Here is a 27859-nt window from a genome sequence, read left to right on the forward strand (position 1 = left end):
TGAGTGACATGTCAAATGACCAGTGTTTTATTTTGAGTGACAACCAAATATTCATAACTTTTTTTTTCTTCCAAATATGTGATACTAATCGTCCCAAGAAGAAAATCATTGTTTACAGTATTTCCCACAAGTAAGTACACCCCTCACATTTCTAAGTATTCCATATTTCCAACAGTGGTTATACTGTTGGAAATATGGAACGTGGTTATACTTTAGAGTAGTCAGTGTACAGCTTGTGAAGGGGTTTAGGTTGACGATGACACGTCACAACTATTGTTGTTTAAATAGCTGGAAACACAAGCTAGTAACTAGACAATTGTGGTGGCATCATGACGTGGGGCAGCACGAGTGCCGCGGTTCATTGAACGAATCCCATCACGTCGATGTGTGTTTGGGCTCCTTTGCACCATGAAATGCAGCACTCGTGCGCGACCCAATTGCCTTGCTACACACTCGGAATGCGTCATTTTCATTGGACGGTAAATCTAAAGTTGGATTTGTCGACTGTTGACCCTTGAGAAAATGTGGGGAAAAAACGTGAGGGGTGACTCGCGAGACCTTCAGTATCAACACATGGGCATGACCCCCCAGGAAACAACACTACAAAACATCCATAGAAAAAAATTACGCCATAGCAACACTTGACAAAAAGAAAATGTACAAAACTCGGTCAGCTTTACAATCCGCCTGGACACAGTCTCCCGTGGGGGGCGGGGAGCACAAAGAACAGATGATGTCATATCCACAATCAAAGACATGAACATGGACAACACATCACATCAAATATTCTTTATCTTCCTTTTTCTCCTCATCTTCGTCCTCCTCGTCAAAGGACGCCACCCCAGACGAGGCCCGGTCGGACAAGAAGCCTCTGGAGTGCCACGCCCGCACCTCCTGGAACACGTCCTCGTCCTCGTCCTCCTCCTCTTCTCCCGGAGACTCCGAGTGGGACGTGGAGTAGCAGGAGTCGAAGCGGCTGCTCCGCCCCCGAGGCCTCCACTCGGGCTTGTGGTGGACAAACACCTCGCCGTGCTCCTTCACGGGGGTCTCAGGACCGTCCCCCCCGGGACCGGCGCCCTCGCTCTGCAGGGGAAAGGGGACGTCGCTTCTGGACCCGGCGCCGGGGTTCTCCGGGGGCGGAGTCTCGCTGGTGTCAGCGCGGCACGGCGCTCCGGAAGTAGGCTGGGTGGCGCCGGCGACTGAGGGAGGAGCAAAGAGTCAGAACACCTGCGTGGAATGACGGACAGATGAACGGAGGGGAGCGACGTGGTAGAAGTGACGCATCGTTGTATACCTGACGTGCTCTGACTGGGGATGGTCCCCGGTTTGGCGTGGGTGTCTTCGTCGTTGGAGTCGTCCTCCTCGTCGTCATCCACGGAAGCCCAGGCTCGGAGCTTAGCCTCAGCGATGGCAAACTGCTCGGCCACTCCTTCACAGATGAAGAAAAAAGATTTTGTGACGATAAAAAATATAGGCGTGATCATAGTAGTATCGACTAGATACGCTCATGTACTTGGTATCATTACAGTGGATGTCAGGTGTGGATCCACCCATGGCGTTTGTTTACATTGTGACGCCGGTGAACTACGGTGTGTAGTGAAGCATGTTTAGCTCTTCCTCGTCCTGCAGGGATGATACTTGTAAGAAACTTACTTTATTCGGCTTCATGGAGACAAGGTTTCGTAATTTAGAAGTAACTAAAACACTGCCGACTGCGGATGGATGTTAGCCCCTAACTATCAGAGGTGGGTAGAGTAGCCAGAAATTGTAGTCAAGTACGAGTACTGTTACTTTAGAGATTTATTACTCAAGTAAAAGTAAGAAGTAGTCCCCCAAATATTTACTAGAGGAAAAGTAAAAAGTATTTTGTGAAAAAACTACTCAAGTAATGAGTAACCTGTTTGTTTAAGGATTACGGCAACAAATAATGCACAAAAACATAAAAATAGCAATGAACAAATTCAGTGCCAGGAATATCTCTTAAGCAACTAAAACAATAATATATATTAAATAATAATACATTACAATAAAAACAATGAAGGCAAATTGAGCCACAATAACTTAACAGCACCATAGGCTCAGTAGGCATTGATTGATTGATTGATTGATTGAAACTTGTATTAGTAGATTGCACAGTACAGTACATATTCCCTACAATTGACCACTAAATGGTAACACCCCAATAAGTTTTTCAACGGTAATCAATTACTTAATAAATGACCAAGTCGAGGCGATCTACCTCATGTATACATATACATACAGACGCATTTATATATATATATATATATATATATATATATGTATGTATATATATATTATTATATATATATATATTATACATTTATATATACAGTATATAATTTATATGTATTTATTTTCCCGTTTTTGTTGACATGTTAAAGGTGTTTTAATGAATATACATGCATGTTTAACATAAAAAATTCCTATCTTTCATGAAGACAAGAATATAAGTTGGTGTATTACCTGATTCTGATGACTTGCATTGATTGGAATCAGACAGTATAGTGCTGATAACGTCCACGTTTTCAAATGGAGGAGAAAAAAAGTTCCTCCTTTCTGTCTAATACTACACGAAAGTCATTGGTTTTTGACATCTTATTTGTCCAGCTTCCATATTCGTTTTTATACACTTTACAAGAAATACATTGGCGGCAAACTCCGTAGCTTGCTAGCTTGTTTGTTCTGGCTTTCGGAGACTCTTATTTTGTTAGCGCAGGCGCGATGGAGCGGCACTTTTATTATGAAGACAGAAACTGTGCGATCAGTCTTTAGTCTTTTGACTGGAAGTACAATTGAAATAAAAAGTGTTTTTTTTCCTTTACACTTTTGATTGATTGATTGAAACTTTTAATAATAGATTGCACAGGACAGTACATATTCCGTATAATTGACCACTAAATGGTAACACCCCAATACGTTTTTCAACTTGTTTAAGTCGGTGTCCACGTGTGACGGTCATGTGACCGCCTGGCTCTGTTTGATTGGTCAAACGTCACCAGTGACTGCATGTGATTGGTGAAACGCAGGCATGCGTAGATCCTACTTTGAAGCTCTGTCATAAACCAAAACAAACATTAACAGGTCGATAAAATTGTAGCGAGTAGCGAGCTGAATGTAGATAAATGGAGCGGAGTAAAATTAGCGTTTCTTCTCTATAAATATACTCAAATAAAAGTATTTTGCATAAAAACTACTCTTAGAAGTACAATTTATCCCAAAAGTTACTCGAGTAGATGTAACGGAGTAACGTTCCTACCCACCTCTGCTAACTAGCTAGCATGTCTTAAAGCACCTTTTCCTGAGGGCGTTTCAGTGTTATAACTTCACCTATATATTTAGTTTTTAGGCCAAAATGCGTCCGTTCTCCCTTTTCTGTCTACACACTGTGTCTGCTTGTAAGTACTCCGTGATTGTGCGCTGCAAAACATGCTCCTCTGCTCGTAAAACCAGCAATGTTATGGCGTGATGGCGGGGAAAGCGGTATTTTTCAAACAGAGTATAGTACCGTTTTTGATTCATTAGTACCATGATACTATACTAGTACAAGTATACCGTACAATCAAATGTCTAATCAACTGAATTTATTAGAGGGGGACTCCAACTAAGCTGTAGGAACATATCAAAGATGGTCAGTGGATCTCACATTTCAGCTTAATGGCAAAGGCTGTGTATACTTATGTAAATGTGATTTCCTTTTTTTAAATTTTTTTATTTTTTTTTAATACATTCATCCATTCATTTTCCACGGCTTAGTCCCTACACATTTCTTCCAAAACTTCCAAAAAGTTCTATAAAAAAAACTTTTTCCCCATCGTCATGATGGGGTATTGTGTGTAGAATTGTATGAAGAAAATGTATCTTATTCAATTGCGTAAATTAGTCTGTAACATAATAAAAAATGTGGAAAAAGTTAAAGTTAAAGTACCAGTGATTGTCACACACACACTAGGTGTGGCAAAATTATTCTCTGCGTTTGACCCATCACCCTTGATCACCCCCTTGGAGGTGAGGAGAACAGTGAGCAGCAGCGGTGGCCACGCCCAGGAATAATTTTTGGTAATTTCACCCTTAATTCCAACCCTTGATGCTGAGTGCCAAGCAGGGAGGTAATGGGTCTCATTCTTATTGTCTTTGGTGCGAAAAAAAAAAAAAATTATTCACATTTTTATTTATTCAGGTTCTGACTTGTTTCATCATTTTCCGAAAATTGGTACAAGTGAAAACATTTTTAAAAAATTGTTCCCGAATTTAAAAAAATCAATCATAAAAAAATGTTTTGTGTTTTTAAAAATAGATTTTATAAGTTATTTATTTTAGGCATGGGAAGATTCACATCCCTACTTGATCATTATTTTTTAGCTTTTTACAAGGAATGTTCCGAACAGGGTTCTCTGCTGCCCATTACGATCATCCATGAGTGAGATTGGCCGATACCAACACCGATCACATGTATTACCTGAAAAAAATTTTTTTGTTGTTGTTGTTGTTATTGGGGTTTTTTTTTTATCAATCAGTCCAACAAAATAATACACAATAATACAATAAAAATACAATTCCAAAACATTCAGAAGAGCTTGTAAAATGTTTTATTGTATTTAAGGCGAGTGCTATTTACAATGTAACGATATCAACACCATTTTAAACTAGTTCCTTTTTCTCTTTATTACATACACAAACAAGTGTCTAATGATTTATTCCCGGAGTTTGTTTACACTGACAAAAACGACAACAAAATTATTGAGAAAAAATATATGTCAAATTACCTTTCTGTATCTATCACACACTGCTACTCTGGTATCAACACCACCTATTTACAGATGGAGCCACCCTCTTACGTGTTGTGTACTGACTGTGACAATTCCAACAGTTGTTGTATTATCTTCTCTCTAACTCTTCATAATCAATGTTTTAATTTGCTGTTAATATTTGCATACTCTTCTGTAACTTGTAACTTGCTACACTTCTTCGTATTTACCAAGCTCTCCTTAGTGTTGTTTAAAGATAGCTTAGCGGTTAGCTTAGGTATTAGGAGGCCTGTAAGATGTTTATCCTCGTCCTCCAGTGATAATTGATAATTATGGGCCGGCTGCAATGCAAGCAGCTCATATTATTATTATTACTCATACTTTAACTTGTATTATTAATATAGTTCCGGCCAACGAACCCCCACATATGTTATACCGGCGGAAAGGTTTCGTTCGACCGATTTGGGTACGCAAACATTAAAGTGCAATTTTTGGGGGGAACTTTGTGTTTTTTTCTGTAATTACAAAGCCATACACATTACAGTCATATAAGTTCCATTCATCTATTTTCTACCATTTGTCCCTTTCGGGGTTGAAGGGGTTGCTGTAGCCTATCTCAGCTGCATTCAGGCGGAAGGACATACTTGCCAACCATCCCGATTTTCCCGGGAGACTCCTGAATTTCAGTGCCCCTCCCGAAAATCTCCCGGGAAAACCACTCTCTCGAATTTCTCCCGATATTGGGTCGTGCCTTGAAGGGACTGCCTTTAGCGTCCTCTACAACCTGTCATCACGTCCGCTTTTCTCCTCCATACAAACAGCGTGCCGGCCGAGTCACATAATATATCCGGCTTTTACACACACACAATTGAATGCAACGCATACTTGATCAACAGCCATACAGGTCACACTGAGGGTGGCCGTATAAACAACTTTAACACTGTTCCAACTATGCGCCACACTGTGAACCCACACCAAATAAGAAAGACAAACACATTTCGGGAGCACATCTGCAACTTAACATAACATAAACACAACAGAACAAATACCCAGAACCCCTTGCAGCACTAACTCTTCTGGGACGCTACTATATACACCCCCGCTAACAGAAAACCCCGCCTCCCCTACCCCTTTCCCACCTCAAACCTGCCCACCCTCACCTCAACACTGCCCCCCCCCCCCCCCCATCTCCTGAATTCGTAGGTCTCAAGGTTGGCAAGTATGTGGAAGGCAGGGTACACCCTGGACAAGTCGCAACCTCATCACAGGGCCTTCATAAACAACTAAAAAAGTTAAAGTACCACTGATAGTCACAAACACACCAGGTGTGGTGAAATTTAAATTTAACTTAGTATGTGTCTCATGCTAACCTTGAGCATGTTTATGTTAGCATGCTGGCATGCAAACATTAAAATGCTCGCTTTTTGAGCTAATTTTGCAACCGTTTAAAGGGCTACTGAAACCCACTACTACCGACCACGCAGTCTGATAGTTTATATATCAATGATGAAATATTAACATTGCAACACATGCCAATACGGCCCGTTTAGTTTACTAAATTACAATTTTAAATTTCCCGCAGAATTTCTTGTTGAAAACGTTGCGGAATGATGACGTGTGCACGTGACGTCTCGGGTTGGAGGGGACATATTAGCCCAGAACCACTTAGGGCTAAAAGCCGTCTCTTTTCATCGCATAATTACACAGTAATTTGGACATCTGTGTTGCTGAATCTTTTGCAATTTGTTAAATGAATAATGGAGACTATAAAGAATAATGCTGTTGGTGGAAAGTGGTGGATTGCAGCTGCCTTTAGCAACCGAGACACAGCCGGTGTTTCTTTGTTTGTTGTGAAGCTTTAACACAGAGTGGTCAAGCAAATATGTTTTCTACGTCAACTAGTTTTTGGATGGGAAAATTGTGATATTACCGGACACTTCAGTGGATTATGCGACTTCCTCCTGCAGCTCAAAAAGGCAGCTGTGATCTTGGCTCCTCCATCGGCTTCTCAGAGAGACACTGGCGTTCACCGCAGCCATCCGACTTTCAGGTATGTCTTTACAATCTCACTAAAACACTATTAAAACAATAAGCAGATAAGGGATCTTCCAGAATTATCCTAGTAAATGTGTCTAATTACATCTGAAACGGTCCCACTGCCGCCGCCTGGAGCCGTCGCTTTTTCTTTTTTTTTCTTTTTTTGTGCTTCACTCTAACTTTCCTTATCCACGAATCTTTCATCCTCGCTGAAATTAATGGGGAAATTGTAGCTTTCTTGGTCCAAATAGCTCTTGCTGCTGGACGCTCACATTATAAACAATGTGAGGATGTGAGGAGCCATCACACCGGTGACATCACGCGCACATTGTCTGCTACTTCCGGTAAAGGCAAGGCTTTTTTATTAGCGACCAAAAGTTGCGAACTTCATCGTGGATGTTCTCTACTAAATCCTTTCAGCAAAAATATGGCAATATCGCGAAATGATCAAGTACCACACATAGAATGGACCTGCTATCCCCGTTTGAATAAGAAAATCTCATTTCAGTAGGCCTTTAACCTACAGTCATTTACCTTGGTATGTGACAGCTCTTAACTTTTAGCATGCTAACGTTAGCAGTCGGCAGTCGGTGGGAGCTGCAGAGTGAAAAGGTGCCGGACAGCTCTGGGTCAATCTGCGTTCTCAGTGAAGGCATCACATCTGTGGAACTCTTTGCCACTGGAGTTAAAGTCCCATTTGGACTATGAAACTTTTCTCCACAAAACTGAAAAAGTGGCTTAAGGACAATCAGAAGTGTGAGCTCGAGAACTGGGTGTAGTATGGACAAATAGGGCCAATTATTTTTTTACGTATTTTTTATTTTGCTTATCTTAATCTTTTTGTATAAGTTTTACACTTTTCTCAACTTTTTTTTAAAAAGCCTAACCAGCGAAAATGGTTGCAAATTAGCTTGTGGCTAGAAGTCTTTATGGACTTTGACATTGGTTACTTATGAGTAGCAATGTTTAAATGTACTCTCCCTGTCAAATAAATAAATAAACAAGATAACATTAAAGTGCTAACTTTTTGAGCTATTTTTACACGTTTTTCTCTAATTCCCTTGCCATACACCTAAGTGTAATTTAACTTGATATGTGTCAAAAGCTAACTGTTAGCATGCTAACTTTTTCAGCTAGTTTTGCAAAGGTTTACAGCAAATGTCAACCTGGTAGGTGACATTTGTTAACTCTTAGCATGCAAACAATAACATTCTGAGAAGCTAACTTAAGCATGCTAAGTTTTTCCATCTAATTTTACACTTTTCTTCTCTATTTTTGTACCTTTGAGTATATGAAACGTGCTAACTGTTATCATGCTAACGTTTGCACACATGCTAAATGTCAGCATGCAAACGTTTTAGGCTAGCTGTGTAGCTCATTTTGTACAGTTACACCTAAAACTCTCGGATTCGGACACTCGACACCATCTGCTAAGTACGGCGACTTTCGGCAACCAGAGTTCCAGGGCACAGATAGCAGGCCCATCTAAATTTCCGCGGGAACTTTGTAGTTATACTTAAGATACTACGAATTTCAGTTTATATTCCGTAATGGAGGTGACTATTACTAAATTAGCGGAGCGGCTCAATGCTCTTTCTTGAAATACACAATTAGCTGCTCGCTTGTTAACCAGCTGACCAAAAATGAACAGTGTCAGTCAGACGGGATCTGTGTTTGTAATCGGCATCAAAAGACATAAATGGACAACAGCAGGGCACGTATTTTTTCATAAAAATGGCAGATGGATCGACAGATCTTTACGTTGTCCACCTGTGTTCTTGTGTCCTTACAACTTCCACCTGGTAGAACAACGAGACCGTTGATTAGATTGAGCATTGCTGCCCTCTAGCTGCAGGCGTGTGTATCGTTCTAACATGAGTACAAGAGTGTAGACGCAAATTATGAAAATCTCCCCCACTATTTGAGAAACAGTGACCCAAGAACCATTCCACAAACACATGGCACAACACAATCAGCCCAGGATCAGAATCTCATTTGCATCTAAAAAAAATAAAGGGATATTCTTTTGAGGACAACAATGTTCAAATAAATGAATCATATTTTCAATGAAAGAAACGGACAAACAACATATTTATTATGTGAATGCTCCAAAGCAGTCACACCAAAATTCATCTATTTATTTTTCTTCTTCTTCTCCAGATTTTGGCGTGCTCTACCTTCCACATTTTTTATCCCATTCAAACCATTCCAACTTCAAACTGTTCAGCCTATTCGGGAATCGCGGGCTTTCCCTTGACAAATTAAAAAATATTCCCAGATTTCCAGGTTTTCCAGGACATTTTTCCCATTCAAAATGAATTGGCCATTTTTCAAACTTCCACCATTTCTGCATTTTGCAACCAATTCAAAAGCGTTCCACCTTTAACATATTCGACTCATCCTGGACATTCAAATTATCATTATTTCAAGTTCCAAAAAATTCCAGGAATTTCCAGAATTCCTGTTTGTTTCAAACCCTTTTTTGACCTTTTTCGACAACTCTTTCCACATTTTTCAACCCTCTTCAAACTTTCACCGTCCAAACATCCCTATTAATCAGAAGGGAAAAAAAAGTTGTTTTTTGAATTTGAAAAACTCCAGGTTTTCCCGAAATTCTAGGAATTCCGTAATACCATTTCTCAATTAAAAATGTAAATACTTCAACATTTTTCGACCGATTTGAAAAATTCCAACACCAACCGTTTAGAATACAATTCATTTTAGTATTTTCCAAAATATTCCAGCTTTTCCCGAAATTTCCAAATTTCCATGAGATTCCCCTTGAAATGAATGGAACATATTTTTTTAAAGTTCCACAACTCCCACATTTTTTATTCGATTCAAACCGTTCCAACTTCAAAACATTCAACCTGTTCTGGAATGTTAAACAGTTATTAAAAAAGAAAAATGCCACTGATTTCCTAGAATTCCTAGTCTTTAGGGACATGTTCCTCAGTCAAAATGAATTATCCATTTTTCAAACTTCCACAATTCCCACATTTTTCAAACGATTCAAACCATTCCACTTTCAACACATTCAATTCATCCTGGAAAATCGAACATTGAACAAATTTCCAGGAATTCTTATTTTTTTCAAACCTTATTTCCAACTTTTTTTATTATGACTCCTTTCACATTTTTCAACCGGTCCACTGTCAAAACATTCTTCTTAGTCAGGACAAAAAAAACAAGTTTGTTTAAGAACCTGAAAAATTCCAGATTTCCCCGAAATTCCGTAACACCATTTTTTCAATTGAAAAACTGTTACTACTTCAACATTTCTTGACCGATTTAAACCATTCCAACACCAACCAATTCAGCTCATTCAGGACACTCATACTCCTAATCATTTTTAAAAAAAATCCCGCTTTTCCCAAAAGTCCCAAATTTCCAGGAAGTCCCCATTGAAATGAATGGGACATTTTTCCAAGTTGCACAATCCCCACAATTTTCTACCTATTCAAACCATTCCAACATCAACACATTCCACTCATCCTGGAAATTCAAACTAACACTTTCCCAATTTCCAAACCAAATTCCGTTTTTCCTGGAAATTCAAACTCTTTAACATTCAAACCATTCTTACATTCGTACTACATTCTGTCAGCATTTCAGTTCGACTTCAGCATCGTAGCATTCACACGCAGTTCCTTCAGGAATTGCCTCATCTAGTTGTGTATGTTGTCTCAGTATGGATGGACAGGATGGCATAAGTCCTTTTATTGATGAGGCTTTTCTCCCTCCTTCATGTTGTCTGCTGTGATCAAACTAACCGTCTAACGTCAGCGTCAAGGATGAGTCACAGCGAAACAACAAGAGGAAGGCGGCCAATCAAGTGGTTCCACCATCTGCTATAGAACACGACCAGCCGTCATCTCCCAGGAGACGGGAGAGGACTTTTAGGAGGATTAGGTGGCTTGACAGAAGGCGGCAGGGTGCCAGATGATGCCGGAGCTAAACCGGGCTAAGTAAGCTAAGGAAGCATGTGCACGTACACAATCACGGTATTGCAGCTACTGTAGTTTCACGCAATAATTCTCCACCAAAATCCCTCATGTAAAAATATACATGATCCTGCTGGAAACATGAGAAACTAATGTATGCTCACAAGCACCATACAGATACTTAAAAAAAAAAGGCCAACTAAAAAAGTATATGAATACTATATTTATGTATATATACATATATATTATACATATATTTATATACGTATTTTTTAATTAGCAACATTTATTATTTGTAAATGTAGTAATGACATTAATATGTCATATATTTGTATAATTATTACCAATGACTTATTTTTGTATTAATATTATTAGAAGTCATAGTATTAATAATTGTAGTTAATTAGTAGTAGCCTTTTATCAAATTAATTATTTCATCTATTGCAATGTAGTTTATTTATTCAGATGACTTTTTAAAAACTAAAATACGTTATTTTAGGAATATTTAATCATTGTTATTTTTAATTGCAAACAAAATAATATATGGATTTTTTCAAAGGATTCAGATTGTTTTTTAAATGTATTTTTAAACGATTTATAAGAGACTAGATGAACAAATTTTGTCAAAATGAAATAATACTAATAGGAATAAACTATATGTAATTATTCAACTAATCAAAATATTGACATTAATGTATTACATTTGAACAATTTCTTTACATTTTCTATAAACTAAATGTCATTTGAAGATAGGAAATGTAATTAAATATTTAAAATAAATTGATAATAACTAATATCAACATTTAATATTATTATGCTTGTCATATTTGTTTATTGTAAATAATTTGACATAATTATATAATTGAACAGAATGTTGATAGAGAATATTTATCAGTGGAATGATACATATATTTAATCAAACGCATTTGAATGAATAAATTAATAATGATAGTATGTCTATCTGTGTTGGCCCAGTGAAGAGGTGCAGACTTGTCCAGGGTGTACACCACCTTCCGTCCGAATGCAGCTGAGATAGGCTCTAGAACCCCCCGTGATCCCAAATGGGAAAAGCGGTAGAAAATGGATAGATGGATGATATAGTAATACTAATATGTCTTATTATAGAAATATATTAAGTGATAATATCAATTTTACATAAGTATGCAATCAAACGGAATGTCAATTGAGAACATTTAATTACTGTATTACATTATTATTAGTTATTATAATTAATGTGGTGTGATGGTAATAAAATATGTAAATACATGCATTTGAATAAATATAATTAACAATGACAATAATAATAATTTACAATAATGATTAGGGATCAATTTAAAACAAAGAAACACATTTAATTAATATCGTAATACTGAATAAGTATGTCATTGTAATTGGAGTAGAACTTGTGGCACAGTTCTCACACAATATAGTAACATTTTTGACATTATTAGTCTAGCACTGGGGTCACCAACGCAATGCCCGCGGGCACCAGGTAGCCCGTAAGGACCAGATGAGTCGCCCGCTGGCCGGTTCTAAAAATAGCTCAAATAGCAGCACTTACCAGTGAGCTGCTTTCATTTTTTCAATTTTCTTTATTTACTAGCAAGCTGGTCTCGCTTTGCTCGACATTTTTAATTCTAAGAGAGACAAAACTCAAATAGAATTTGAAAATACAAGAAAATATCTTAAAGACTTGGTCTTCACTTGTTTAAATAAATTCATTTATTTTTTTACTTTGCTTCTTATAACTTTGAGAAAAACAATTTTAGAGAAAAAAATACAACCTTAAAAATGATTTTAGGATTTTTAAACGCATATACCTTTTTACCTTTTAAATTCCTTCCTCCTCTTTCTATGGGGCTGCATAGCTCGGTTGGTAGAGCGGCCGTGTCAGCAACTAGAGGGTTGCAGGTTCGATTCCCACTTCTGCCATCCTAGTCACTGCCGTTGTGTCCTTGGGCAAGGCACTTTATCCACCTGCTCCCAGTGCCACCCACACTAGTTTAAATGTTACTTAGATATTGGGTTTCACTATGTAAAGCACTTTGAGTCACTAGAGAAAAGCGCTGTATAAATATAATTCACTTCACTTCTTCCCTGACAATTTAAATCAATGTTCAAGTAAATTTTTTTTTTTTTATTGTGAACAATAATAAATACATTTTAATTTAATTCTTCATTTTAGCTTCCGTTTTTTTGACGAAGAATATTTGTGAAATATTTCTTCAAACTTATTATGATTAAAATTTAAAAAAAAAGATTCTGTAAAATCTACAAAATCTGTAGAATCAAATTTAAATCTTATTTCAAAGTCTTTTGAATTTCTTTTAAAATTTTTGTTATGGAAAATCTAGAAGAAATGATGATTTGTCTTTGTTGGAATAGCATGGTGCAATTTGTTATAAATTCTAACTAAGTGCACATTGGAGTTTACCTATTTAAAACATGTCATCAAAATTCTAAAAGTAATCTTAATTAGGAAAAACTACTCATGATGTTCCATAAATTATTTTTTTAATTTTTTCAAAAAGATTCGAATTAGCTAGTTTTTCTCTTCTTTTTTTCGTTTGAATTTTGAATTTTAAAGAGTCGGAATTGAAGATTAACTATGTTTCAAAATTTAATTTTCGTTTTTTCTCCTTTCTTAAACCGTTCAATTAAGTGGTTTTTTTCATCATTTATTCTCCTCAAAAACCTTCCCTAAAAGGAAAAAAAAATGTACGACGGTATGACAGACAGAAATACCCATTTTTTTATATGTATAGATTTATTTATCAAAGGTAAATTGAGCAAATTGGCTATTTCCGGCAATTTTTTTAACTGTGTATCAAACTGGTAGCCCTTCGCATTTATCAGTACCCAAGAAGTAGCTCTTGGTTTAAAAAAGGTTGGTGACCCCTGGTCTAGCACAACTACAACAACAATAACAATAACAACAACAACAAGAAGAAGGCATAAAGTGTACCTGCAGCGAAGCGCGCCTCCTTCTCCCCTTCAGTCAGATGGCAGTAAGAGTTAAAGTGTGCGGCCTGAGGAGGCTCCACAGGTTTGGGCCATCCTTTCCACTCGATGAGGTGGGCTACGCGGCCCTGGGCCAGGGAGGTGGGTTTGGTCACATGGTCCCTGACAGCCTGAGAGATGCCTAAGTAAACACACAAAGGAGAAAGGAAATCCCTCCGCTGAAGTCAGCCAGAGAGAAAGGTGACATCGCTTCCAACCTTTACCGTTCAGGGACGACCTGGCCAGCGCTGCAAACTCATGGATGCCGACACTTTTCCGCGAGTCTGCCGGAGATTTTCCCGACTTCGGAATCATTTCCTCAAATTTCACCTGCAAGATCGGATAATTTGGAGTAAGTGCATTGAAGGCTGCAAAAGAATACCGACGTATTACCTCCTCCTCCTCCTCCTCCTGCCTTCCTTCACTACTCCTGGACCTGCTCCTCATGGCCGACACCAGCAGCGTCTCAGCTACACTAACAGCTCGCTGTTTAACAGCAGCGTGCAGGGAGGAAGGCGGACGGCCATGCCCTACATTTGCAGCACAGATGCTGGTGCCATGTTAAGCCAGCGAAAAATGGGCCCCAAAGGCCAGAGTTGAGGGAGGTGAGGCTCAGCGTCGGCTCCATGTCTCCATGACAAACATATGGCGTGTGACTGAGCAGCTCAGGCCCACACCAAAGCTGCTAAGCTCTTTTAAAAGTGATAGGGCCCGCGAAAGCAACACACTAAGAAGTTCCATGATTATCTGTGCAACACCTGTGGACCACTAAGCTCCCAATACCCATGGTGACCTTTGACAAAACACGAGTACTAAACTCTTGGAAAGCCACTGGTTCTCCTTGTTAGGAAATAATGGAATAACACTTAGTCTATTCCAGTGAAGATGTCAGGACGAGACGCCTTGAAGCCATATTTGTGTTAAAAATAGGATTCAAAAGCATATAAAATGGTGGTCCTGATGGCTTCATCTGGCCGGTATCTTCAGCTCTCACTGGATCAGTTCGCAGCCGAGTGTGAAGCGACCGGAATGAGAATCAGCACCTCCAAGTCCGAGTCCATGGTTCTCGCCCGGAAAAGGGTGGGATGCCATCTCTGGGTTGGGGAGGAGACCCTGCCCCAAGTGGAGGAGTTCAAGTACCTAGGAGTCTTGTTCACGAGTGAGGGAAGAGTGGATTGTGAGATCGACAGGCGAAACGGTGCAGCATCTTCAGTAATGCGGACGTTGTATTGATCCATTGTGATGAAGAAGGAGCTGAGCCGGAAGGCAAAGCTCTCAATTTATCGGTCGATTTACGTTCCCATCCTCACCTATGGTCATGAGCTTTGGGTCATGACCGAAAGGATAAGATCACGGGTAAAAGCGGCCGAAATGAGTTTCCTCCGCCGGGTGGCGGGGCTCTCCCTTAGAGATAGGGTGAGAAGCTCTACCATCCGGGAGGAACTCAAAGTAAAGCCGCTGCTCCTCCACATCGAGAGGAGCCGGATGGGGTGGTTCGGGCATCTGGTCAGGATGCCACCCGAACGCCTCCCTAGGGAGGTGTTAAGGGCATGTCCAACCGGTAGGAGGCCACGGGGAAGACCCAGGACACGTTGGGAAGACTATGTCTCCCGGCTGGCCTGGGAACGTCCCGGGATCCCTCGGGAAGAGCTAGACGTAGTGGCTGGGGAGAGGGAAGTTTGGGCTTCCCTGCTTAGGCTGCTGCCCCCGCGACCCGAACTCGGATAAGCGGAGGATGATGGATGGATGGATGGAAGCATATAAAATGTTATAATGCAAACCTACTTTTTTTACATTTTTGGTACGTCTCAGTTAGATAACGTTATCGGAAATCACATGACTTTAGTTATTTAGCATTTTTACCACTGTGTTACATGGCCTTTCCTTTGATCAACACTCAGTACACGTTTGGGAACTGATAAAACACATTTTTGAAGCTTTTCAGGTGGAAATCTTACCCATTCTTGCTTGATGTAGAGCTTAAGTTGTTCAACAGTCCGGGGTCTCCATTGTCGTATTTTAGGCTTCATAATGCACCACACATTTTCAATGGGAGACAGGTCTGGACTACAGGCAGGCCAGTCTAGTAACCGCACTCTTTTACTATGAAGCCACACTGTTGTAACACGTGGCTTGGCATTGTCTTGCTGAAATAAGCAGGGGCGTCCATGAAAAAGACGTTGCTTGGATGACAACATATGTTGCTCCAAAATTTGTGTGTACCTTTCAGCATTAATGGTGCCTTCACAGATGTGTAAGTTACCCATGCCTTGGGCACTAATAAACCCCCATACCATCACAGATGCTGGATTTTGAACTTTGCACCTATAACAGTCCTGATGGTTCTTTTCCTCTTCAGTCCAGAGGACACAACATCCACAGCTTCCAAAAACAATTTGAAATGTGGACTCGTCAGACCACAGAACACTTTTACACCTTGCATCAGTCCATCTTGGATGAGCTCGGACCCAGGGAAGCCGGCAGCATTTCTGAGTGTTGTTGATGAATGGCTTTCGCTTTGCATAGTAGAGTTTTAACTTGCACTTACAGATGTAACGACAAACTGTAGATACTGACAGTGGTCTTCTGAAGTGTTCCTGAGCCAATGTGGTGATATCCTTTACACACTGATTTCGCTTTTTGATGCAGTACCGCCTGGGGGATCGAAGGTCACAGGCATTCAATTTTGGTTTTCAGCCTTGCCACTTACGTGCAGTAATTTCTCCAGATTCTCTGAATCTTTTGATGATATTACGGACCGTAGATGGTGAAATCCCTAAATTCCTTGCAATAGCTCGTTGTTCTTAAACTGTTTGACAATTTGCTCACTCATTTGTTGACAAAGTGGTGACCCTCGCCCCATCCTTGTTTGTGAATGACTGAGCATTTCAAGGAAGCTGCTTTTATACTTAATCATGGCACCCACCTGTTCCCAATTAGATTGTTCACCTGTGTTATGTTCCAAATAAGTATTTGATGAGCGTTCTTCAACGTGCTCAGTCTTTTTTGCCACTTGTGCCAGCTTTAAAAAAAAAAAAAAAAAAAAGTTTTCAGGCATCAAATTCCAAATGAGTTAACATTTTCAAAAAATAAAAAAGTTTTGCAGTTTGAACGTCAAATATCTTGTCTTTGCAGTCTATTCAATTGAATATAGGTTGAAAAGGATTTGCAAATCATTGTATTCTGTTTTTATTTACCATTTACACAACATGGCAACTTCACTGGTTTTGGGTTTTGTATTAAAGAAATTGCCTTACTCACATCATTTTCGCCGTACACATTGTGCTAATGTTGTTCTCTCCGGTCATTCTTAAAGGCAATCATGATTTCGTCTGAGCGTAGTCTTTGAAATGTATTTTGGTCATCAATGTTCCTCTTTTTGTAGTTTCCTTCATGGATTGTGAAAACTGGCAGATGATCACTGATGTCAGTAATTAACAATCCATCCATCCATCCATTTTCTATCGCTTATTCCCTTTTGGGGTCACGGGGGGCTACAATCGGGCGGAAGGCGGGGTACACCCTGGACAAGTCGCCACCTCATAGCAGTATTAACAATCCGCTTGTAGTTTTATCATCAAAGTCACATGTAAATATATTACGGATAAGCATAGCGCCGTGTCCTGTGATTCTGCTTGGCCTTGTGATTAGGGGATATTAATTCAAGCTGTACGTACAGTAGTGTCTGTGAAGTCATCAGTGGTCTTTTGCTTATTAGGGTTCAAGATGACAATGTTGAAGTCACCACAAATGAAAATGAATCATTTTGACTGATGTTAGTGAACATTGCCTTAATCCAGTCCTCAAACCCTTTGACTGAGGTGGTCTTTATACACAGGTGATCAATATATTTTTCCTATATTCATGACATATTTTGATAGTTATACAATCTAAAAAGTGTATAAATAGCAAATGACATGTTTTTTAGCACCTTGTCGTGCAAGTCCTTCTTCGCGTATGATGCAACTCCACCTGCATTCTATTACTGTGATTTAGTTTGTGTCATTGCAGTTCAAAATCCGTTCTTTTAACTAAGCATAAACTAAGGAAACAACCGAACATGTGACGCTTGACACTTCCACTCTTTTACGGTCAACATTATCTTACATGTTATTATGCATGTGCCTGTTACTACATTACATGTACAGTACAAGCCAAAAGTTTGAACACACCTTCTCATTCACAACAGATGGTCCCAACCCCATTGATAAAGCAAGAAATTCCACTAATCAACCCTGATAAGGCACACCTGCGAAGTGAAAACCATTTCAGGTGACTACCTCTTGAAGCTCATCGAGAGAATGCCAAGATTGTGCAAAGCAGTAATCAGAGTAAAGGGAGGCTATTTTGAAGAAACTAGAATAAAAAACATGTTTTCAGTTAGCTCACCTTTTTTTGTTGAGTACATAACTCCACGTGTTCATTCATAATTGTGACATAAATATGGAAATAAAGAAAACACATTGAATGAGAAGGTGTGTCCAAACTTTTGGCCTGTACTGTACACCCACAGCATGTCTGATAAAACCTTGATGAGGGTTTATTGGATGCTTTTTAGAGCACCTGATAGGCGGAATAGAGTCACTCCCATTGGCTCTATTGTTGGCTGACTTTTGCTACTGTTTCTTTATGAGTTAGAATGCATAAAAAAGAAAAATGTGTACTTGTCTCATATAGGGATTGTGCAACGATAGGCAACATTCCCCTCTAACAATAGATTACTGCCTGACTTGGGCAAAAGAGATGTGAGGTTTGCAAATTAATCAAGTCTTTTGAAAGGCTCTTCGGAGTGAACTATAAGAGCCATTCGTTTGGGAGTCATTTTGTATGCACATACACTCGAAAATGACGCAGAGTCAAAGGAAAAGTAGCAGACATTTACAAACCCTGTTTCCATATGAGTTGGGAAAATGTGTTAGATGTAAATATAAACTGAATACAATGATTTGCAAATCATTTTCAACCCATATTCAGTTGAATGCACTACAAAGACAAGATATTTGATGTTCAAACTCATTAACTTTATTTTTTTTTTGCAAATAATAATTAACTTAGAATTTCATGGCTGCAACACATGACAAAGTAGTTGGGAAAGGGCATGTTCACCACTGTGTTACACCACCTTTTCTTTTAACAAGACTCAATAAACATTTGGGAACTGAGAAAACTAATTGTTGAAGCTTTGAAAGTGGAACTCTTTCCCATTCTTGTTTTATGTACTAGAGCTTTAGTCGTTCAACAGTTTGGGGTCTCTGCTGTCGTATTTTACGCTTCATAATGCGCCACACATTTTCGATGGGAGACAGGTCTGGACTGCAGGCAGGCCAGGAAAGTACCTGCACTCTTTTTTTACGAAGCCACGCTGTTGTAACACTTGTCTTGCTGAAATAAGCAGGGGCGTCCATGATAACGTTGCTTGGATGACAACATATGATGCTCCAAAACCTGTATGTACCTTTCAGCATTATTGGTGCCTTCACAGATGTGTAAGTCACCCATGCCTTGGGCACTAATACACCCCCATACCATCACAGATGCTGGCTTTTGAACTTTGCGCCTATAACAATCCGAATGGTTATTTTCCTCTTTGTTCTGGAGGACACCTTGTCCTCTGTTTCCAAATATAATTTGAAATGTGGACTCGTCAGACCACAGAACACCTTTCCACTTTGCATCAGTCCATCTTAGGTGAGCTCGGGCCCAGCGGCGTTTCAAGATATTGTTGATAAATGGGTTCGGCTTTGCATAGTAGAGTTTTAACTTGCACTAACAGATGTAGCGACGAACTGTAGCTACTGACAGTGGTTTTATGAAGTGTTCCTGAGCCCATGTGGTGATATCCTTTACACACTGATGTCGGTTTTTGATGCAGTACCGCCTGAGGGATCAAAAGTCCGCAATATCATCACTTACATGCAGTGATTTCTCCAGATTCTCTGAACTTTTTGATGATTTTACGGGCCGTAGATGGTAAAATCCCCAAATTCCTTGCAATAGCTCGTTGAGAAATGTTGTTCTAAAACTGTTTGATAATTTGCTTACAAAGTGGTGACCCTCACCCCATCCTTGTTTGTGAATTACTTAGAATTTCAAGAAAGCTGCTTTTATACCCAATCATGGCCCCCACCTGTTACCAATTAGCCTGCACACCTGTGGAATGTTTCATACAAGTGTTTGCTGAGCATTCCTCAACTTTATCAGTATTTATTGCCACCATTCCCAACTTCTTTGTCACGTGTTGCTGGTATCAAATTCTAAAGTTAATGATTATTTGCACAAAAAAAAAATGTTTATCAGTTTGAACATCAAATATGTTGTCTTTGTAGCATATTTTATTGAATATGGGTTGAAAATGATTTGCAAATCATCGTATTTCGTTTATATTTACAACTAACACAATTTCCTAACTCATATGGAAACGGGGTTTGTAAAAACATTAGTTACACGGTGGTAGAAGGGTTAGTGCGTCTGCCTCACAATACGAAGGTCCTGAGTAGTCCTGAGTTCAATCCCGGGCTCGGGATCTTTCTGTGTGGAGTTTGCATGTCTTCCCCGTGACTGCGTGGGTTCCCTCCGGGTACTCCGGCTTCCTCCCACTTCCAAAGACATGCACCTGGGGATAGGTTGATTGGCAACACTAAATTGGCCCTAATGTGTGAATGTGAGTGTGAATGTTGTCTGTCTGTCTGTCTGTGTTGGCCCTGTGATGGGGTGGCGACTTGTCCAGGGTGTAACCCGCCTTCCGCTCGATTGTAGCTGAGATAGGCACCAGTCCCCCCCCAAAATGAGAATAAGCTGTAGAAGATGGAGTTACAGTAAATAGATATTTATCTTTTTTATTGACTTTTCCTGCTAATTGCTCTATTATATAAAGTAGTTCACGTATGTTCAAGGGTAGTACTGTAAAATGCTAGATTCATATATTTATTATGTTTAAAAAAAAAAAAAAGTATTTATACTGTTGAGGAATGTATATACATTTATATTTACTTATTTGTGTGTTTTTTCTGTACTGTACAATGTTTATTAGGTGGTGTCACAAGCATAGGGATATGGCACCTTAAGGAACGTTAAGAAAGAAAAAATAAACAAAATAAAATGTAAAAATAGCCAATATCCATCCATCCATCCATTTTCTACCGCTTGTCCCTTTTGGGGTGGGGGTTGGGGACTGGACCAAAAGCTACTTTATAGAAAAAGTGTCATATTAACCCCTTTTTTAAAAAAAAAATCTATATATAAGACCAAAACAAATATATCCATCCATTTCCTACCACTTTTCCCTATCGGGGTCGCAGGCACTAGAGCCTATCTCAGCTGCATTCGGGCGGAAGGCGGAGTACATCCTGGACAAGTCGCCACCTCATCACAGGGCCAACACAGATAGACAGACAACATTCACACTCACATTCACACACTAGGGCCAATTTAGTGTTGCCAATCAACCTATCCCCAGGTGCATGTCTTTGGAAGTGGGAGGAAGCCGGAGTGCCCGGAGGGAATCCACACAGTCACGGAAAGAACATGCAAAGTCTACACAGAAAAATCCCGATCCCGGGATTGAACTCAGGACTACTCAGGACCTTCGTATTGTGAGGCACATGCACGAACACCTCTCCCACCGAGCTGCTATTTCACAATAATTGTCACCAATAGAGTAATTTTTGTGTTCATTTAAATTATTCTGATCCACATCTTATGTTATACCTGCTATCAATGATTGTTCCTTGATACAGAAAAAAAGAGTTAAAAAAAACTATAGTAATGAGCCAGTGTTTTGAACGGCTCCTCAAGATCAGATTCCCTTTAAAGAGCCATAAATCCACCCAGCACAAATAAATACCGCAAGTAAATGAGACTCAAAAGTGTATGAATCCACAAGATCACAACAACATATCATTTCATCAAGGTGTCTGGATCTAACATTCCAAACTGGAAAACAATAAAACATTTATTTTATTTGCGCTGATATCGTATTGGATCGTATCGGCCAGTAGTCATGGCTACAATATCCGTATCGTATGATAAGTTAAAAAAAATGAAGCCCACAATTTAACATAAACAACTTTGCAAAAAATTTGTAAATTGTCCTAAAATGGAAAATGTTAACATTTCAATAAAGGAAAAGTAAATATACTTTTGGAACATTTTCTACCTGTGATTTAGCTATTAAAGTTATGTATGAACTTACGTATTAACTTTTTTTTTCAAAAATTGGTACTGTCTTCAGATTTTACAAAAAATATTAAGATGACTTGCCATTATGTTTTAATGATATTTTTTATGGTTATTGTTGCCATTATTTTTTCCGAGTGAAAGTGACATCATTTTAAGCAAATAATTTACCAAAAAGCGTACAAAAACTGTATTGTCTTTAAAGGAAAATATTTAAAATACTAGTAACGGAAAACCCATCCATCCATCCATCCATCCATCATCTTCCGCTTATCCGAGGTCGGGTCGCGGGGGCAACAGCCTAAGCAGGGAAACCCAGACTTCCCTCTCCCCAGCCACTTCGTCTAGCTCTTCCCGGAAAACTTGTATTTTTATTAAAATATTAATTTTATTATATTCAATTATATTAAATGGTATTTTATCAATCTTGTATTAAGAAAATTCTGTATATATAGCACTGGTGTAAAACTCAAGGCCCGGGGGCCAGATCTGGCCCACCACATTATTTTTTTTGCGGAAACAAAGTACTTTATTTTTCCATCTGTCTCCATTTTGACAGATGTTGCATGTGTTCATTAATTTTTTTTTTGTTAAATACAAATAAATACTTCATTATTTGTTTGAATTGTGATTTTACAGCAAGTATCCATCAAATTGTACAGTGTAAAAATAACAATAGATTTGACTATAAAAACTGGCAGATCAGTCAATTTTACCATAAAAAAACAAAAAACAGTGTGTTGTTTTTTTTTCCCTTTTACAGCAGTATACTGTAAAAATAAAAATAAAAGTACAGTAAAATTCTGAGATGACATTATTTAAATTATGTATGTAAAACATATAATCAAATGCACGGGCAATTGTGTAACAATATCATGAGGTAAATCCTTTTACATTTATTTTAGTATATTATGAAATATAGCCAGAACAAGTTTAAGACCCCTGCTGTGTAGTTTTTTAATATGAAGTCAAATTATTGCTGTTTTCATTTTATATTATACAATACATAATTAATCATAAAATATGAACTATAATAAACAATTACATTAATGATAAAATAATACAATAAATAAAATCGTAATGATAACATTTTATTTACCATTTTATTTATCATGAATTATTGTTGATGTTTATTATATTGTGTTGATAATTTCTTAAATATAATAGAATGAAATATATAATTGAACATAATTAATAAATGGATGCCACTGCATGACTTAAAACAAACAAAATAAATTACATTACGTATTGTATTACATATAATGTAAATTATATTGATTATAAAAAATAACATCATCAAACTCATTTTCATTGAAGGCCACATCGCAGTAACGGTGGCTTTCAGAGAGTGTAATTTTCGTAAAAAAAATTTACATTTTTAGACGCAGGTAATAACCTGTGATTAATCATGATTAATCGAAATGCATATGCATTTGATTATTTGATTTTTTTTTTTGTATATAACTTGCTTTAAAATCATGAATAAAGGTGACAAGCAGATATTTAGCGATTTGTTTTTATCTCACAAAAATAGTTTTGCAGTACAGTATATAAATAAATGATAAATGGGTTGTACTTGTATAGCGCTTTTCTACCTTCAAGGTACTCAAAGCGCTTTGACACTACTTCCACATTTACCCATTCACACACACATTCACACACTGATGGAGGGAGCTGCCATGCAAGGCGGCAACCAGCACCCATCAGGAGCAAGGGTGAAGTGTCTTGCTCAGGACACAACGGTCGTGACGAGGTTGGTACTAGGTGGGAATTGAACCAGGGACGCTCGGGTTGCGCACGGCCACTCTCCCACTGCGCCACGCATGATTGTCATGATCAGGTAATATTAAAGTTTAATGTATGCATTTTTTCTGTCAAAATAAAAAAAAAAACGAACGCATTTAGTTACAAAAATAAAATAAAATAAAAATTATTTTATTGAAACCCATTTTTTCCAGGCTTTCATGGGCCACATCAAATGATATGCGGGCCAGTTCCCCGGGACTTGAGTTTGACACATGTGATCTAAAGCAATCATGATCAATAATAACGGTATTCGTTAAGCACATCTACATTTAAATTTTTTACAGGTAAAAGTAGTGTGCACTATGTTACATAGATATCTCAAAAGTGAGCATTCGTGTCATTCTAAAGCAGGGGTGTCAAACTAATTTTCAATCGGGGGCTACATGGAGAAAAATCTACTCCCAAGTGGGCCGGACTGGTAAAATCACGGCACGATAACTTAAAAATAAAGACAACTTCAGATTGTTTTCTTTGTTTAAAAATAGAACAAGCACATTATGAAATTGTACAAATCATAATGTTGTTGGTTTTTTTTTTACACTTACATGTTGCGGTTAATAGTATTTTATCTTTATTTGTCGTTATTTATATTTTCTGAATAAATTATGTGATAATGTTCATCAGTTAACTCATTAGTGTTAATTTTCTATTATATAATATATGTATATTACATATATATATATATATATAAACATATATATATATAAAATAAACATTTTTTTATATATATATATACATATATATATATATGTGTATATATATATGTGTGTGTATATATATATATATATATATACATATATATATATATATATACATATATATATATATATATATGTGTATATATATATATATATATATATACATATATATATATATATGTGTATATATATATATATATATATATATATATATATATATATATATATTTATTTATATATAAAATAATCTATTAAGATTTAAAAAAAAGTATATCAAAATCCAATTACAGTATGTTGTTTGGTCCGTGTACCTTCCGTTCAGACTATTTCCAATTCTGAAACGCAAATTAAAAAACAAAGATAAGGCCGTTTTTCGATTTTTATTATATATGGTAGTTTTGAAAACAAACAGAAAATGGTTAATTTTCATTAAAAAATTGCCATAAAATTACATTTTGTGCTGTTTTCCTTTTATGGACTTTTATTTTTCCAGATAAACACAAAATTCCAATACATGGTCATTTCAAATGCAAAAATGCGTGGTAATCTGTGTGATGAAAAATTAAACCGAACTAAATATTTTAGCTTTTCCTTTGCGTTTAGCTTGTTTTTAGCACAGCGGTAACACCTTTGTTCAGCAGGAGTCCTATTGCAATTTTTAAAAAGTGTCAATAAATAGTTGTCCAACTTTTGTTTCAGAAATTAAAATAGAATAAAATGACCCACAGGTCCGTGTACCTTCCGTTCATTCTATTTCCAATTCTGAAATGCAAATCAATAATGAAATTAGGGCAGATTTAAAAACAAACAAAAAAGGGTTGATTTTCATTAAAATATGGCCATAAACTTTTATTTTGTTCTGTTTTCCTTTTATGGATATTTATTTTTCCATACAAACACAAAAATCCAATTCATGTTTATCCAAAATGCAAAAATGCGTGGTTATTTGGCGTGATGACAACTTGAACCAGAAAGCAATATTTTACCCTTTCCTTAGCGTTTAGCGTGCTTTTAGCATAACGCTAACACAAGCGGTAGAAATGGATGGATGGATGGATGGCAACACCTTTGATTGATTGATTGATACTTTTATTAGTAGATTGCACAGTTCAGTACATATTCCGTACAATTGACCACTAAATGGTAACACTCGAATAAGTTTTTCAACTTGTTTAAGTCGGGCTCCACGGTGGTTGGTGGACCACTGCTCTAAAGCAGGGGTCGGGAACCTTTTTGGCTGAGAGAGCCATTTAAGCCAAATATTTTAAAATGTATTCCGTGAGAGCGATATAATATTTTTTTAACACTGAATACAACTAAATGTCTGCTTTTTTAAGTAAGACCAACATTTATAGAGTATAATATGTCACAAACTCACATGGCAGCAGTAGTAGCGACCCCTAGATGCAGGAACCAGGAGAGCGAAGCGCAGGTAAGATGCTTTTAATATCACCAACAGAGGGGAATGAAGCAGTCTTGCATGTACAGTTCTAAACAATAGTCAATCTTTGAGCTCTGAGGAACGCGCAAGATAATCATAAATAGAAACATGCTGATTGGCAGCAGTTGAGGGGAAAAAAAACACAGCGCTCAGCGGGACAAACAGGAAATGGAAACAAAATAAAAGCACTGATGGGAAGTAAATACGAAACAAAGAAGCAAAAACAGAAATGAAGTGACAGATCTTCACATAATAAGTCTCTTATTCTTTTTAATAACATTTTTATTCGGAAGTTCACCGATGATAAAATCCTTCTTACCATTAATGCGACTTCTTGAACAGGTGCGGTAGAAAACAGATGGATGGATTAAAATGTATGAGAATGTTTTATATTTTGAATGTAATTTTTTACACTGCGATTACCAGCGGAATTATTCATTACTTATCGTGTTAAGCAATGTCAGCTAAGATTTATCTGAGAGCCAGATGCGGTCATCAAAAGAGCCACATCTGGCTCGAGAGCCATAGTTTCCCTTCCCCTGCTCTAAAGGCTGCTGTTTGAGGGAGTGCGAGTTGTGCGTTGTCGTCCCACAGGTGGAGACGGCGACGGAGGACGACCAACAAGTGGGCTCTCCAGCCTCCTCGTCAAGCCGAACCCAAGCAGCTTGTGTGGGCGTGAAGGGAGGCAGCTAGCCGCAGGGGCCCGACGGTGTGGTGGAAATGGTGCGTTCACGCACCGCCAGGCTCAGTCAGCCATTGACGAAGGCTGCCAATTATCTCGCAACAAAAAGCAATGCAGGGGGTGGATATGCTGTAGGTTTTCCCCGCATGGCAACCCCTCTTGATCCCAAAGCACCACCACCATCGACGTCATGAGGGAGCACCTACCTGTAAGTCATAATGCGCACGGCAGACAGATTGCAACGTAAGGACGCCGTTTCTCCTCCCGCTGCGTTGGCCCGCGGTGGAGCTCCGTCGTCACGCCGTCCCTGGGAGCATCTTCGCACCGCCGACTACGGCGTCGGATCTCCGCCAGAGAGGAGTAGGAGGAGTAGGAGGAGGAGACACCATGGATTGCTTGGCTGCCCAAATGTCTCCCGATATGGTGAGCGTCATCGAGGCAGGAAAAAAAAAAGAGGGGGGTGACGGGAGGAAAAGGCGGGGTCACCCCCCCCCCCAAAATCCTGCTCTTCTTCTTTACATGCATATACACTATATCAGTGGTGTTTTTCAACCTTTTTTGAGCTAAGACACACCACCAGCAGACAGCATTAAACAATGAAACCCAGCAGCCGATATTGACAATCAATCAATCAATCAATCAATGTTTACTTATATAGCCCTAAATCACTAGTGTCTCAAAGGGCTGCACAAACCACAACACAAACCACTACGACATCCTCGGTAGAGCCCACATAAGGGCAAGGAAAACTCACACCCAGTGGGACGCCGGTGACAATGATGACTATGAGAAACCTTGGAGAGGACCACATATGTGAGCAACCCGCCCCCCCTAATCCAATCCAATCCAATCCACTTTATTTATATAGCACATTTAAACAACAAGAACGTTTTCAAATTGCTGCCCTAGGGCAGTGGTTCTCAAATGGGGGTACGCGTACCCCTGGGGGTATTTGAAGGTATGCCAAGGGGTACGTGAGATTTTTCCAAAAATATTCTAAAAATAGCAACAATTCAAAAATCCTTTATAAATATATTTATTGAATAATACTTCAACAAAATATGAATGAAACTTCATAAACTCTAAAAAGAAATGCAACAATGCAATATTCAGTGTTGACAGCTAGATTTGTGGGCATGTTCCATAAATATTGATGTTAAAGATTTCTTTTTTTTTTGTGAAGAAATGTTTAGAATTAAGTTGATGATCACTTCTATGTGTAGAAATCTTTGTTTATAATGGAATCACTTGTTTATTTTTCAACAAGTTTTTAGTTATTTTTACATCTTTTTATCCAAATAGTTCAAGAA

At 38.3% G+C, this 27859-nt stretch overlaps 1 protein-coding gene across 2 annotated transcripts; it reads right to left on the minus strand.

The window, feature by feature from the left end:
• fam131aa (family with sequence similarity 131 member Aa) lies at window positions 1-27003 on the minus strand. Of its 2 annotated transcripts, none has more exons than XM_061920383.1 (5): window positions 26756-27003; window positions 13972-14077; window positions 13713-13889; window positions 1295-1429; window positions 1-1199 (listed from the first exon to the last, which is right to left on the minus strand). In XM_061920383.1, the coding sequence occupies exons 2-5, from the start codon at window positions 14060-14062 to the stop codon at window positions 775-777; spliced, it is 828 nt and encodes a 275-aa protein (XP_061776367.1). In that variant the 5' UTR covers window positions 14063-14077; window positions 26756-27003; the 3' UTR covers window positions 1-774. The 2 variants fall into 2 exon arrangements, with proteins under 2 accessions (XP_061776367.1, XP_061776366.1); XM_061920382.1 differs by lacking the exon at window positions 26756-27003 and adding an exon at window positions 14141-14381.
• Between the last annotated feature and the right edge of the window lie 856 nt (window positions 27004-27859).

The sequence above is a fragment of the Nerophis ophidion genome, linkage group LG14 (assembly GCF_033978795.1).
Source record: "Nerophis ophidion isolate RoL-2023_Sa linkage group LG14, RoL_Noph_v1.0, whole genome shotgun sequence".
NCBI classification, from domain to species: domain Eukaryota; kingdom Metazoa; phylum Chordata; class Actinopteri; order Syngnathiformes; family Syngnathidae; genus Nerophis; species Nerophis ophidion.

What these genes read in the sequence shown, in the direction of transcription:
- fam131aa (XM_061920382.1), bottom strand. Translation starts at nt 14,194, where the DNA reads ATGAGGAGCAGGTCCAGGAGTAGTGAAGGAAGGCAGGAGGAGGAGGAG. An exon ending in AGGAGGAGGAGGAGGAGGAG is followed by an intron (nt 14,078 to 14,140) that starts GTAATACGTCGG and finishes CCGATCTTGCAG; the next exon opens with GTGAAATTTGAGGAAATGAT. An exon ending in GGCCAGGTCGTCCCTGAACG is followed by an intron (nt 13,890 to 13,971) that starts GTAAAGGTTGGA and finishes GTGTTTACTTAG; the next exon opens with GCATCTCTCAGGCTGTCAGG.